This window comes from Physcomitrium patens, chromosome 1, assembly GCF_059467195.1.
Source record: "Physcomitrium patens ecotype Gransden chromosome 1, ASM5946719v1, whole genome shotgun sequence".
Lineage (NCBI taxonomy): Eukaryota > Viridiplantae > Streptophyta > Bryopsida > Funariales > Funariaceae > Physcomitrium > Physcomitrium patens.
The window spans coordinates 26,812,999-26,829,542 of NC_143410.1; the positions used below are offsets into that span (position 1 = coordinate 26,812,999).

Sequence of the window (16,544 nt, forward strand, 5' to 3'; positions counted from 1 at the left end):
CAGAGATTGGGGATCTAAAGGACGACAAGGCAAACCCATCCGCTGCTCAAAAAGCGAAGTTGCGACACAGGCGATGATAATGTGGGTGTCCGCCTCGGCATTTCTTCAAGCTCACAAAGGCAAGCCCACACCAGACGACAAAATTCTCAAGTGCTGGAGTACAAGGACGCCACAGAACATGATATTTCGACCTCATAAGGCTTCCGTAGGTGCAGTCAATTCTAACCGAGATTCGCCAATTTCATGATGAAGTATAGAAGAGTAACGCAGTAGGTGAGATCTCCAGCTTATAATTGATATAAGTGACCGATGTGGCTCTTCTGAAACCCTAAACAGCCTACCTAAGTTATATCAAGCGTCCAAGCAATTCAGAACTGCACTTTACTTGCCGCATAAAACCAACGGGGTTGTGAGCCTCTGAGAAACATCTGATGAAATCATCCATAATAGTGCCACTCTTTGGGACCCGCATACCGTGATACAATTTGCTGGATTTGAAGCCACCACAGAGCTATAGAGAAACATACAAAAGCTGGTTTCAAGAGAATGCTGAGGCGCTAACTTCTGATTCGTATTCTGGTACGCGTTGGTTTATTTCAGCCAATGTTGGACCCGTACATGAAGAAACTGTGATAATTGCCACCTTGGGCTTCAACGCAAATTTGAAACCATTGTTTGCTGAAACAAAGATCGTTGGACCTTTTCTAAAGATTTCAACGGAAACTAATAACTCAACGCACTAACGAATTAAGAAAATGCTCCGCGTAAGGAAAGCAGACTCTTACTCGCAAATAGCGTCCCAAGTACTCGCGAGGCTCTTCGACCACGCAAATCCTTCCATAAAAGATGATACAAGCACAAAAGGCCACAATGCTTGCGAGCTCTTGAATAAGCCTCTCGAAATCTCCTACTTGACGTCCAAATCCCTACACACAGAGACACATGTACCGGACTACAGATACGCATGCTCCGCAATACCTCTTCCCTTCAATTCCTCAGAACCCTCCGACTGAAGACGATTTTAGACCCAACTCACGGAAAGGTTGCACAATCCTTCTCTCGTCAATTCAGCTTCCTGAAAATGTTCCCAATCATTCCAAAGGTCACGGGCAGTTTTGTGGAGCTGCAAAGAGGACAAGCAAGCACTTTCCAAGAAGACAATTTAGCGGAAAAAATCAGAGAGCTGCCCAGTGCGCGGACGTTTCGTCTCGTCACATGGGCAGGATGAAATGAAATGAAAAATAGACACTCCTGATAGTCACACATGGTCTTGGGGAAGTGGGGCTTTCCGTTACCGTGCAGTGGTGGCGTAATCGGGACTTATGGGGTGAGGCCGAATAATCGGAGGTAATTCGCTATTCTTTTCAAGTTTGAGGCACTGATCAGGAAGAAGGATAGAATCCTGACTGCCTGTTATGTAGAGCCAGATTCATTCAACATGCGTAAAAGTGGCAATCCTCCTTCCACCGTGGAGGTCAATGCCGTCCGTCCCGATGTGACGCCTTATCCTGTGACCTCTCCTCGCACCCGTGTTGGGAATCTCTGCGAATCTCTCTTCTTCCTTTCTAGTTGATCATTACGTTCCATCTTCGCAACTTGTATTCATGTCTCGAAGCTCTTTTTGCAGAGCCCACCTGAGTTTGATGAAAGAGCGAAGTATCTTGCAGCAGTGAGGGGGTCCTTTAATTTTCTGAGAACTTCGGGAACGGATCGCGGCTTTTGTTGCAGTTTTATCCTCTCTGCATCCACTCATTCTCTTGGTCTTGCAGTCGCTCACAAGATTACTAGCAGGCTGAGCTGTTCCATTGCATTCCTCATCAGAACATGTAACTTGCACTGTCATCATGAGGATTTTATGAGAGAGTGGAGTCCCGAGCGTTTGCGTCAAAGCTTGCCCCCACAGCAAGGTACTAACTCGTCTCTCTGCCTTGAGATTGTTGACGTTCGGAGGACTGATCACTCAAGATTCGGAATGTTATCATGCAAGGAATTTTAGTTGTTTTGGTTCTGAATTTGAGTGTAACATTTCCGGTGCGAGGAATTTCGTTGTTTGATTAAAGGGGCCTTGCATTCCAGTTCAAGACGCTGTAGGAGCATTTTAGAGCTCTTGAGCAGGGAAAAGGAAGATTCATGAGTGAATTCAGAACTACACTGCTAATTGTTAGCTCATTCCTAGCTGTAGATTATCTTTGGTCTTTGAACCTCCGGCGCACTTACAGGCTGCCATCATGATCAGCGGCGTTTGAAATGTAATAGAATTCAAATAGAGCGCTAAAATTGATCCTTGGGTCCTTGAATTTGTCCTTCCGTTGAATGGTGATCATAGTTTTTACGCTGTGTATGTGGGTGTGTGTGGGTGTGTCTAACTTTTTGACTTGCTTAGACGATGGCCACTTTGGTGGTTGAGCTGGCGCTAGCTCTAAAGCATGGAGGGCCACGTGAGAAAAGTTTGTGTCAAAATTGCTCAATTAAAGCCCGTAATCAAGGTCATGTGCGGCCCATCCCGTGCAAGAACAAGACAGGATTTTGTGGTTCGGGTTTGTTTGGCCAAGAGTTAGGGTTTGCAGCAAATGCTTCCAAGGCTTTTTCGTGCTCCATTTCCAGGTATTCGGCCCTAAGAGCTAGCCTGTCTGCCACAACGGAAAAACGTAGGTTCAGAATTCTGGACAAATTTAAGGGCTTTGTGGAAGAATTGCGTTTTCAGGCTATGAGGTTGCACGTCAAGGAGCAAACGAAGGAACACATTGCGAAACGTGGACATTCTACGGAGGAATACCTGAAGTTTCTAGTGGATAGCAAGATGGTCTATGAAACCATGAAAGCGATCGTCATGGATTCCTCACATCCTTCGTGTGAGTCTAGCTCTTCATGTCTCAATGAGGTTTCATGTTTTTCTTGTCAATGCACGCTTCGCATAAGAGGGAAAAAAAAAAAAAAAAAAAAAAAAAAAAAAAGTCTAAGGGAATTTGCCTATGGGTTAGCCCTTCATAAAAGCTTATCTTTGTTAGAAGCAAGCATCTACCTGTGTAAAAATATGTGATTAAGATGACTGCATTCAATTTTCTTAAGCCATACACACTGCATAGGATTACCCTATTATTTGCAAATAAATTCACAGGGCTGAAGTCTACCGTGTAATTTGGCGCAAGCTCACAACTCTGTTTTGTGCAGACTTCCGAGGAATCCTCACATGTTTTCAGTTATTTCTTGCTGCTAGTTTACCAGCCATTTCTTTAGAAGCCATCATTTTGTCTTTTGGTTGAGCAATACCACTACTAGGAAGACTATCGCTCCACAGTGTTTTTCTGATTTTCAATTTTGATACCTCATACAGATAAGTTATTCAAAATGACCGGATTGATGCGAGCAAGCAGGCTGGCAAAGGAATTAGATTGGTTCATAGGGCAGGGTTACATCATCCCCGAGGCTGGACCAGCTGGAATTTCTTATGCAAATTACTTGAGAGGTCTATCTCAGACGAATATGCCTGCGTTTGTTAACCATCTTCACAACGTCTACTATGCTGAAACGGCTGGTGAACAATTCCTTGTACAAAAAGTGAGTGCAGTCAAGTTATTTCTTTACAGAATCTTACCTACTCACATTGCGGATTATCTAATGCTGATTACTGCGTTCACTATCTCTAACTACGAACTTATAGGGTTCCTGTTGAATACTAGTAGATTATTAGAGCAGTCAGGAGCACTTTTCAACGTGATAATGATATTTTACCATATGCCACGGCTTTATAGTAGTTATCTCATTTCAAGAGATGACAGGGCTTTGCAGGGGTTGCTGAGGGTCTAGCTAGTGAGAACTTAGATGCTGTAGGAAGCAAAACGGAAGAGAATGTGCTGCATTGGAACGAAGCCGGAAAAATAGCTGGAAGGATGCTGTTGATTTGGACTGCATCCGTGTGGGTGGCTATGTGGACAGGAGGTACGATATAGCATTCTTTCCTACCATTCCAACTTCACAACATAAACTATGAAGGGACAGAAAAAGAAAATGAGTTGAGAGGAAGATAGAATTTATTGTTTCTAATTATTTAAATCCTAAATGATGCTCATGTTTCAGTGTTCGAAGATATAACTGGCTTATCTAAGACGAGCTAAGGAACTTGACTTATGGTGTAGTGGGTACCTCTGCCAGGAAGTGGGCCAGCCTATGCAAGTGAAGGAGGCTCAGGAGTGCTGGCCCGACCTGTAGTAGGAAATATAAAAGCATCCGTAATGGAGACGTTGAAATCTATGTGGCCCAAAACGCAACAGGTTTTAGAGGTGCTGAGGGATCAAGGGCTTCTCCTATCACTATTGCTCGCCATATCTGCGTTCTTTTCTATGTCAGAGACTGCTATCACAACCCTCTGGCCATGGAAGGTATGAAATCCTTGAAGTATCACTTATTTTTTTGCTAGTTTGCAGATATGTATTCCCGCAACCTATAATGAAGTTCTCAATTTGCGCAGTCACAAAATCTTTATTAGATCGTGATTAACCTGGCAAGCCACTCTCATACTTATCCTTGTTTATCTATTGGGTGCGGTTGTATTAGGTTCGTGAACTTGCAGAGAAGGAAGGAGAAGGTGGGGTCTTCCAACTCCTCCGCCAAGATGTTACTCGCTTCCTGACTACTATTCTAATCGGCACAACGTACTGATTCTTCGCTTTCTAACATCTTTTTTGTCTTTGTGATTTATTCAGTTATGGCTAAACTTGACGGTACCGATTCTTGGTTCAGGGCAATATTTGCACGAATAGCAGATTTTTTTTTATTGGAATTTTCAGTCATTATTTTACATTATTATTATTATGTGGTTCTCAGGACTGTGAAGTTGTTGCGAGGATTTGAGTTAAGACTTGGATCTTAAATCTAGCACTAAGCACCCATAAATTTTAATGGCACTTATCTTGTTCTTTTTTTTGTTTAACAGGGTTTGTAATATTGCAGCAACTGCATTGGTGACTGATGCAGCAACAGCCTTATTTGGAGAAGCTGGAGTCACAGCTGCCACAGGTGTCATGACGGTGGGTAACCTTAGAAATCCTTAACATACTGTGGCCTGGTGTTGCATCAAGTCAAACTATTGAAGGAACCTCGGTGCTTGCTCAAGTGATTTAAAGGTCACGTGGTGGTCAATGACAAATGGTTTTAACCGGCTGTGCAGGTTGTTCTTCTTTTAGTGACAGAGATTGCTCCCAAAAGCATTGCTGTGCATAATGCAACAGAAGTTGCGCGTGTAGTGGTAAGCGGTAGTTGAGTTGCCGAGGATAATGTTTGAGCTTCAATATGACTCAAATGTTATGTGATGTAATCCATTTCATCCCCAACAAAAACTAGTGCTGTGATTTATCTGTTACAACGCTTGCAAAATTTGAATCCAAAATATAAACATTGTATGATGCAGGTGAGGCCCGTGGCCTGGCTATCAGTGATTTTATATCCAGTAGGGCGTCTGGTGACTGCAATGTCCACAAGTTTGTTAAAGCTTTTGGGGTTGAAAAGCAGTGGGTGAGTTTAATATCTCTAGGTAAACATATGTGAGTTGTGCTTTCCAGAAATGGTATTGCACAGTATGTGAATTGCTGCTTCTTCATAAACTGCAGGCAAAGTTCGATCGACTCTTCATCATCCTTCACTTCGCTCCTCTTCTTTTCTACTAAATCTTGATGATTCTCATCTCGTTCTCAGTAAGACCTTACTTGTAGTTGGTTTTAAGGAAGTTGTTCTTCGGTCGCCTTCCTTACTTTCTGATTGTTTGTGAACCTGCATCTACGAAGAACTAATCCCGTTTTTTTTGTCTTTTTTTGTGTCTTTTACAGCGAGCCTTTTGTGAGTGAAGATGAACTTAAGCTTATGTTACGAGGAGCTGAACTTAGTGGAGCTATAGAAGAGGAGGAGCAGGTATTACCTCAAAGTTGTTATCTGTGTAGGTTTTCAATACAAAGTCTGCTGGAGGGTCTTCCCGTGAAAGGAGGCTCATAACTTCCAAATTATTAATGATCTTTCACTGCATCGTATGAATTAACTGCTCTGCCGTAGAAAAGCGTACTGCCAAGTCTGCATATTGGCCTGAGAAATCAGGTTCTATGTACTACTTGCCGAGGCAGTCACGGAGGAAATATTTTAGATTATATGACAGCAGCGTTTCTTGATTGGATGTTATAAATGGATTTAACTGAGTAGCTGAGTGAAAATGGCTCTATGCTACAGGACATGATAGAGAACGTGCTCGAAATTAAAGATACATATGTACGCGAAGTTATGACTCCTTTGGTAGATGTAGTTGCTATCGATTCGGCTGCAAATTTGCTGGAATTCCGCAACCTTTGGGTGAAGCAGCAGTACTCAAGGTGCTACTCTTTCCTTCGATGTTGAATTTTACTTGCAGTTTAAATAAAGGTTCTGTGTTTCCTTAGTTCTCAATTCTGATAACCGTCATGTGTTTTCGTATGGTTGGACTCCTGTATTGTGTTCTTGTATGGTGAGTTCTTGTTTGTGATGGCAGCAAATGAATGATTGCAGGTGCCGGTCTTCATAATTGATGAAGACTGAACCAATGACGTTAATTAGTGTAATTATTGTATTAGCGTTGGAATAGTAGCAGCCCGCAGTCTACTTTCCATAGAACTCAGAATGTGCTTTGTCCAAGTTGCTCTAATGGAATGATTGTTTGCGTCTGTTTTGATGAAACTCAGAGTACCAGTTTTTGAACGGCGTATTGACAACATTGTTGGCATAGCATATGCTATGGATATGCTTGATTATGTGGAGCAGGTAAAGCATCATATTACTTAAAGTTCCTGTCTGTATCTCTGATTTTACGGATTATGTATGATCATTCTGTGGGTGCTTCTACGCTGTAGTGCTCATTTTATGGTCCAGGTTGAGTGATGATGCACCCTATGTGTATGGCTTAGGAGAGTTAATGCTGGCGTCTTCTTGGTTGCAGACAGAATTGTTGCAAAGGATGAATGTTGGACGCATTGCTCACAGGCCAGCTTACTTCGTTCCAGGTGGGTATACTTTTGATAAGTGGTACGTGGAGCATTGGAGTGATAATGTATGTAACCATTGCGTGTTCAACTAAATTTGATTTGATTTTTTTTTGCTATCCTATTCTTGGTGGAGTTTTTTATGCGTGTAGTTTCAAATTACTAAACTCGACTTGGATATGCAGACTCTATGTCAGTGTGGAATCTGTTACGGGAGTTCAGGGTACGAAAAGTACATATGGCAATTGTACTGAATGAATATGGTGGTACTGTTGGGGTAAGATTCCATACATACAAGATACTATGTATGATTTATTAAATCACAGTTCTCTCAATGATACCCAACCCGCCTAGCGGAATTAATAATAAATTTATTGTGCTACTTTATATGATGGTGTGAACTTCATAACATACTGTCCATTTGTAAGGGGGATTAATTTTAATTCAACTCCAAGTTGAGGTTGTAGTAAATTTTTTGTTTTGTGCAATCAATACAAATACTGATGAACACAGAATTACAGGTTGTGACACTGGAAGATGTTGTGGAAGAGATTGTTGGCGAAATTTTTGATGAAAATGATTCCAAGGTTGGTTATTTCCCTGAATTCCTATTTTGAAAACTAGAAATGCCTTTTTGTCTCAACCCTCGCTACTGGTTCATGAGCTTTCAGTTCAAGGGACTTTGCAGGGTAGTTATGCTAAAACTTATATTTGTGTATGTACATCACCATCCTTAAACTTCTCTGCTCATGGAAATTTGTTTCCAGGAGGAGATTAGGAAGAAAACCGGTTATGTGGTTCAAAGGGCCGACGGGGTTTTTGACGTCGATGCAAACACGTCAGTCGAGGACCTGAAGGAAGCTCTAGAGATTAAACTTCCGGAGGTAGGCTACTGATGAAAGGGCTTAGAATCTGGTGACAAATGTTGGGATAGAAGCTGATCATCTACACTTTTATTGGCGAAGTAGCGAACCATTCGGAACTAGACCTTTGGTTCCTAGTTTTGAGAAGTATACCATACAAACTGTGGTCGTTGAAATCTAACAATGTGATCTGTAGCAGGGTTCACACCGCTATGAGACTGTATCAGGTTTTGTATGTGAGGCCTTTGGCTACATTCCTCGCACTGGAGAGAGTACCAAAATTACACTTTGGAAGGCGGATGCTGATGAGGGTGAACGGCGTGATGGAGATAACCAGGGCGAGCATCATGATGACCGTCGGGAGAAGGAGAAAGAGAAATTTCAAAAGTACCGCCTAGAGGTACCATAAATCTGCACCACGGTACTATTTCAGTTTAAATGACTGCATCAATATGTTGCTTGATTTAGCAATATGTTGGTTTATTCATGAACTGCAGATTCTCGCCGGTAACGCTCGAAAGGTAGGATCGGTGCGGTTTGAGAGATTAGAGGGCACCAGTCTGAGTCGGGAGGAGGCCGAGAGGAGTTTTCCCAGAATTCTGCATACAGATAGGTGAGTAGACGTTCGATGTACCCATAAAGCTTTGTCTGGGAATTTTGTTCGTGAGGTTAAACAGATAACACCATTTAATATACTTTTAAGTACTTAAGAACTTCTGCACCTTCTGCGTTGCTTTGCTTTTCAACAAATATCTTGTATTAGTCCTAGTATGCAAGGGCTTCCTACGCGGTTAATATTTTTGCGTGGCATCATAGCATTCAATTTTCACATAGTACTCGTATCAATGGTATTAGTCATCTTTTGTTTATCTTTTAAACCAAGTATGTAGTTTAGCCTCAGAGAGTGCACTTTATCTCCATTTGCACTAATTCAATCTGTGCTGTTCAGTCCTGCCGATGAAGATGTCCGCTGGAGAGACTCTGAGGAAGTCTCTACAGAAGAGGACTCTGATAGCGAAGGCTCAGATACCGAGGGATGCATAGCTGATGTGGACATTATAGACGGACCCAGAATTTATCTACCCGGAAGTGTTCGTTGCAACGACGACCTGGACTTTGTACCATCTGACGGTCTAGCCACAATAGGTACTCAAGACTGGGGATTGGAAATAATTGAGGAAGCGCCAAAAGATGGAATAAAAACAGATGGTGAAGCAGACCAGAGCACCACGACTGTTGTTGCCAACCTCACAGAGAAATGGGAATTGCAAGAGGCGCAAGTTGAAAGGCGCCGAAACAGAAGACGAAAACAGTCAGTGGAGGCTGCGATGGAGCTGGACAGACAACAAAGGTTCAACCAACACAAGCAATGAATGCTAAGCTCTCTTATCTCAACACATAGGCGGGATTGAAAGGGTAAGTGGGGGTTTTGGCATGTAACAAGATATTTGGAAACTTGGTTCAAAGGAAAAAAGAAGAAGACAACGAAGACGAAGAAAATGATGCTGATGATGATGACGACGACGATGATAACAATAGTTTTTAGGCATTCGTATCATATTTAAGGGATTTCACATCCTATCCTCATCCTTTCTAGCCTGGATTTGTTTGCATCTCTAGCAAGATGACTGTAAATTGTGAGGACTTAGTGTTTAGACTGCCATGTCTCCACAAATATCTGGCAAAGTCATGAAGCAACGCGCTGACTTTAGTTTGCTTGCTGTTCAATGTATAGCCTCTCGATAGATTTGCCCTTACGAGAAGGGACTTCCGAGGGCTTGCTTGTATTTTTATTCGACCTCTGTATCATACTACAATTCTTTCTGATACACATTGAAAGTTCACACATTGTGCAGTCTTTTCATCTGAAAAATTAGAATATTTAGTACTACTGATTCTTGTCTGAACTGAGTTGGGTTGTTACCTTGACTGTTAAGACTGGGACAAGTTTTGCTTTATCTTACACTTTTCTGACTGCTGTCATCGAAGCAATGCACGGAATGGCAGGCTTCTTTTTGAAATATGTATCATGAAACATTGGTACAAGAATGTCTTTTTGAGTTGTTGACATTTATGTAGATCTTCAGAGATCCCATGTTAATAGTGCTAGGCGTGAGATATCTGAAGTGTGCACATGCATTCTGTCATCGAGGAGTAGCAATACCGTGTAAACAGGGTCTCTCCGTTGCAGAATCACTTGACCTTTACTATATTCGGTATCAAAAATGCCAGGTGTGGATCTTGGATTGGAGTTTCTCGTCATGTTTTATACATTCAGCATAGCCTATTAACCTTGACTTGAACTCTCAAATTTATTTTTAATTCATGTTTGAACTTTCGTTTTTAGTGAGTGTATCTTAGTCCGTCAATGACTATATATATATATATATATATATATTCACACACAAAGTCATTAAAGATAATTTTTTCTCAATGCAAGGTTATTTTATTTGTTTATTTTCAATGCTTTCTTTCTTTTTTCTGTGCATGAGATGGATGACTAATGACGTTAAAATAGATATAATGGATTTACAAAGTTAACTTTTATTTCCAAATAAATAAATAAATACATAACCTTTATCCTGAAACGTATACACACACTCAAATACAAATAAATACTTTCAGCCAACCAATATTTTCATATATGGATTTTGACTTGATCAATTTAACTTAGAAGGATCAAAGTTCTCCCTACTTGTTATATTTAGAACCACAATAAGAATAATATAATCAATAAATCAAAAGAGCTAGTACATTTCAGTTCTTCAATGTAATTTAAATTAGTATTAAAAAATCACATTATTTATTATTAAATTTGTATAAGTATAAATAATGAATTATTATAATATTAAATTTACATTATTATATTATAATTACCAAAAATAAATATATCATATTATTCTATTAGTTAATTTAGATATAAAATTCATCATAGTTTTCATTCATATAAATATATATATATATATATATATTACTTGAGAGCAGATGAGTGATATAGACAAACTTCCTAGACTAAAATCTTAGATAAATATTGTCCAATGGACTATCATCCACAAGATTGGATCTTAGACATATGATTGTGCATATTGCTCACTCAATAAGACAATAGTATATATAGTATATATATAGTTTATCTTATTCAAACGTTTGCATGGTTTGATAGAGACCAATTGTTATAGAAACTTGTAAGCATAGCTAAAGAAGTGGTCAACTTCTAAGAAATTTTAGATTCAAACTTGGTCAATGGTATTAGCTTCTAATTTTATCATATATTTTTTCATAGACTATTCTTATCCTTGATCTAATTTCTTTAGAATTGTTAAGTTAGGTATACTTGAATACCTAACTTAAGTAAGTATATTAAACAAACCAAACATATAAAAAGTAATATTTAGATAAATAGATAAATATATATATATATATATATATATATATATTGGATATTTTTCTCTTCCAATATCTAGTCTAAGGATTCATTCCTAATGGACACGCTTTAGACTTGTACAAGAAGAATATCTATAGTCACAAAAAAACAAACAAACAAACAAACAAACAAACAAACAAAAAAAAAAAAAAAAAAAAAAAAAAAAATGACAATTAGATAACAGGTTTTTATGCATTTTACCTCATTTTTTTACCTTCTTTTTTTGCTTGAAGGCATTTGGATTAATTTTATTGAACATAAACACAATTTAGTGAGGTTTCTCAATTTCATCCAATTGAAAATTTTAAAATATTTGGCCTGCCACCTTATCTCCATATGTAAGTTCTTCCTAAATATATGTTGTGATATGCTTTATAAAATTCTAAGATTTGAATAATACATTAAAATACAAATTTTTGAGATGTAATAAGATATAGCCTTCAACTAGGCTTTTTAATAGATACAAAATATATTTTCTTTGAATATATATGTATGTATATATATATATATATATATATAATTCTGATTTTTTTCAACTTTCATAATTTCTTGATATATATATTTTAGACATTTTGTTTTATAATTTGGCCGACAATTTTTCTTGACTTTTTTATGCAAACATTGGGTAGAAAATAAATTCACAAATGATTTTATGAATAGCTCCTCACCAACTTAAAGAATAAATTACTTGAACATCGAACACCAAGTTTTTAGCCTTCCAAATAACATAAATAGATGAAATCTTAAACTTGCTAATCATCTCATCACTTTCATTTTTTGAATCCTGAATCTTTTGGCTTTCAGATTCTTCTTTTTCTTAGACATCTTAATACAGTCATTTGGTTATATTGTTTTCATTCAAATAAAACAAGCTAGAATATCTTATTTTATCTTATTTGTATGCATGAAATGATCTATTCACGTTCAAAGTATCAAAGTGTGTTTTAAGTAGGTTATCACAAATACATTAAAATTATATTCTCTAGAGACATTTTTTGATTTCATTCTTAAAACTAAGTTTAAGGATCTTATTTTGAAAAATTAAAAGCATCAAGCTCATCAGTTGATAGCTAATTCTACATCATGGTGTCCCTCTATAGCAATACACTACTTTAGATTGTTATGAGTTTTGCATGTTATTTTGATTTGATTCAATTTACAAAACTAAGAGAATTCTGGACACAACAGCAAAGGGTCAACACGCTCCAGTTTCAGCATACATTCTGGACGCGGGGTTTTAACACATGCGTGACATTTTATCATTAAAAATGCAAAAATGCAAAAATGCAAAAATGCAAAAAAAAAACATTAATTAAGTGCAGGAATTTTCAGTTGATATTTGACAACATTCAGAGATTTCCTGTGCACTTTAGTCTTATTCAATCACCAACCAATACTCAATGCAAGGAAATTAAACACAGCATGATCTGTTGCATTGATGATTTTTGGAAGACCAGCATCAGATTAATAAAAAGCAAAATTAAATTTTGAGATTCACATCTACAAAAAAATATTACATATATCTTGAGCTCAACAGTAAACAAGGCCACGGATGAGGACAGATTCTAGATGGTGCCACTTTTGAAGTGCTTTAATTCTCGCTTTAAAAAATATTAAATTAACACATATATTGATTCCAATCTATCTATTTTCTTCTCTTTTTGGAACAGTAATGTTTTTATGTATAAGTTGGCAGGTTCATACATTCATTCATGTACATGTATAAACAAACAACGGCCCATAAATTTATATTTAAGAGTTATCACAGACAAATTAGAATAACTTAAAACTGTACAAAAACTAAATAGTTCTCTATATATATATATATATATACATGTGTGTGTGTGTTTGTATATTAAGGAAGTGTTCACACCAGGTGTAACTACTAATTTAGAAGTTTAATCATTGTACAACTCTCACCTATTTATTTTTATTCTTGTGCATCTCATTTGCACTGTAAGGGTTTCACAAGGTTTCCTGGATATGTTGAATATTTAACACATTCCTAAATCCAATTTATATCTGAATAAAAAAAAGTACCTCAAAACACGAGTAAGGATTCGCCTAAACAAAACCATTCGTTTGCGAGCACACATACAAACATACATACATGTATGAAAATAAATGTACCAATAAATACACGTGCAGGATGAGCTCCAACAGAGCAGCTGACCTGGAGAACCACGTGACGTGGACAAGAGAAAGTGACGTGGACGATGGCCATTAGACGCCATCCAACCAATCACGGCAGAACAGGTCACCTAACTCTGCCCCACCGTGGGCGAGTGCCATAAAGGCTCATGTACATGAAGCATGGGACATGAGCCACCAGCTTTCCTTTAGAAAAGCAAAGTCGCGTGATCGTTGGGGGTGCGTGCCACAATCACAGGGCAAACCGGACCTTCCGGTGACAAAATCAACACAACGGACGAATGAGATGAGTGACGCCCGCGTCATTCCGACCAGGCGCTTCCGTCCATTCGAATCTCAATGCGGATGGCGTTACTACTATTTATACATATATATATACAGATGGCGGTCAGCATGAGAGATGGTTTGACTGAGAGTCAGCTCGTGAATGGGGTTGGGAAAGATCGGGATCTAGCTTCAGATGGGGCCAGTGTCTATTTCGGGAGTCTCTCGGGGGTGGGCCTCGGTCGTGACGTGTCTATTTATGGGGCAAGATTTTTAATGTTTTGTATCGGGAACAAGAAGGTAATTTGGGATGGTCACTACGTTCCCACTTGGGAACGTAGTGACGCTTGGATGGAGAACAATGGGGGTTTTTTTTTCACTTACCTATGTTTGATCCTTTGTATTTTGAGATTCTAGATTAAAAAAACATTTGAAATTATATGATAAATGACATTACAAAAGTCAATGGTTTTAGATTAAAATAATTCTGAAAATGAATAGATTTCATTGTTTACTCTCATTTATCGGAATAAGTTAAAATATAAGAAACAAATTGTATTAGATTCAAAAATTTGATAGTTATTTAGACTTGTGAGTAAGAATTTTTTTTTGGTTGGGATGAATTCGAAAAAATTAAATGCTGAACATGATATTTGTGGTGTTTCTTATATTTTAGGGTATGGCACAGAAAGAATATTTAAGCACATCTTAGCAAGCATTGCTATGGCTTTGCAAGTAAACGGCTTTATAATCATTTAAATATAAAAAATTATATATATACATATATACATATATATATATATATATATATATATATAATTTTTTTTGTATTGAATAGTATTATCATATTATTAAATATGAGGGTAATTAAGTAGATAAATATCATGGTTATACATACATAGTGTGGATAGTGTGAATAGTGTGGATTTGCCAATTATATTATTAAACAAATCTTAGTGATCCAAATATCGATTGGTTGATGTGTATTAGTTTCTATGTATAAATAAAATTAAGTCACAGTGGATTTTTAGGTTTCAAGACAAAATATCAACTTATTAAAAAGTAAATAAGTATGGCATTTACCAATATATTACTTGTGTAATTTAGATAATCAATAATCTATTTATGTTTTTTGATAATGTAAGTACTTGATATTAGTTCGACTAGGATATTTAAATAAGTCCAATTATTTTTTGTAACAAATACCCTAGCATTAGGTTATAATGTGTCAATACAGATTGTTGCATGTTAATAAGTATGAAAAATTGAATTTATAAATTTTACAACAGCTGCCAAAATTTAAGATACAGTCGAACTAAATTTTTCAAATACAATTACAAGTATTTTGAAATTAAATTACATACGAAAAATATAAGAAGTTATTTTTAGAGAACAAAAAACAACTTATATAATTGAAACTTTAAAATAATATATTATAAGACTTGTAGTATTGTTTTGGGTTGTTTTATGCATAAAAAATGTTTAAATTTTATCATTTAAAGAATTAATTCAAATTTTATGATTCTCAATAAATCTTGGTATTTAATGAATACGTAGTAAAATCTTACAAGAAGTTGGTGAAATTTTAAATTAAAAAATAAAAATAAAAATTTTCCATCCAATTCTGTTTTATCAATAAATAAAAAAATTTATAAGATTAATACAATGTGTACGCATGTATGTGTGTGTGTGTGTATATATATATATATATATATATATATATAGAATAGTTCTACAATATATTAGTTAAGAAAATTCTATGTTGTGTTTTATTTTATTTTTTCTATAGAATATGAAACACTCACAAATCAAATTGTTAAGAATGCTTCTTAACTTGTACAGTCCTATCAATTTCTTTTCTAATAGACATTTGAAGCAGTTCAGTAGTTATAAACATTATACAAAAGAAAATTTTAAAATATTCAAAAAATTCAAAAATCTATTCATATCAAAAAATGATGATTTTTGGATTTTTGTATTTCTTCTATTTGCATTCACTTTTGATAGAAAATTATTCACATTGAGGTTTTTTTACAATTTTTTTTTTATCTTTGAAGCAATTTTCATATGAATTTTTTTTCATGAACTATTCAATATTAATCTGAATATTTCTATAATAAAAATACAAATTAAAAATTCTAATAAATCAATACATGTTATTTTATTTAGTTTATCAAATGTAAAACAAAGTAGAACATATATTAGATAATTCTAAAAATTAAATCATGCATATGTTTAATACAAACATTGATTTACTTTGAATTAGATCTATTTAATTGTATAGATATTTAGATGACTACAATCTAAAGTCTTATGGACTTTGAGTTAAATAGACTTAAAATAAAACTATTCTTTATAACTAAAATATATGGTTAAAAATTAAAATATAAGCCACTTTTTTAACATTAGATAGGAAAATTCTTTTTAAAACATTATACCACCCTTAGGTAGTTTGTGGATTTTAAAATGACCTTTTATAATGAAATTTGAGTACAAAATTATTCTATAGTTTTGTCATGGACATACATTGGAAGATTCTTCGAATATTCTTCTAGAATATTCTCTAAAGATTCTCTAAAGATTCCTTTAGAAGGTTCTAGAAGATTCTTAGAATATTCCCTAAAGATTCTCTTAGAAGGTTCTAGAATATTCTTAGAAGGTTCTAGAATATTCTGATAGATTCTAGGAAGTTGCTCGAGAAGTTTCCTAATTAGTAGAAGTTGTTGGAGAAGCGTCCTAGTTAGCGGAAGTAGCTCGAGAAGCTTCCTATTCAGTAGTATATATAGGAGTCGAGGCTGAAGGGTTCTTCAGTCTCGACAACACATCTCTTGGAGTTCTAGCTCACCT

The 16,544-nt window shown here is 36.4% G+C and overlaps 1 protein-coding gene across 1 annotated transcript; it reads left to right on the top strand.

The window, feature by feature from the left end:
- Positions 1 to 10: 10 nt before the first annotated feature.
- Positions 11 to 9,707, top strand: LOC112285236 (uncharacterized). The gene is made up of 20 exons (XM_024525937.3): positions 11 to 1,347; positions 1,628 to 1,907; positions 2,384 to 2,852; positions 3,335 to 3,558; positions 3,780 to 3,939; positions 4,153 to 4,379; positions 4,555 to 4,652; positions 4,934 to 5,027; positions 5,168 to 5,245; positions 5,408 to 5,511; positions 5,823 to 5,904; positions 6,214 to 6,353; positions 6,699 to 6,777; positions 6,953 to 7,016; positions 7,181 to 7,272; positions 7,517 to 7,582; positions 7,763 to 7,879; positions 8,058 to 8,258; positions 8,356 to 8,471; positions 8,808 to 9,707. Exons 3-20 carry the CDS (start codon positions 2,387 to 2,389, stop codon positions 9,229 to 9,231), a joined length of 2,832 nt encoding a protein of 943 aa, XP_024381705.1. The 5' UTR covers positions 11 to 1,347; positions 1,628 to 1,907; positions 2,384 to 2,386; the 3' UTR covers positions 9,232 to 9,707.
- Positions 9,708 to 16,544: the final 6,837 nt, after the last annotated feature.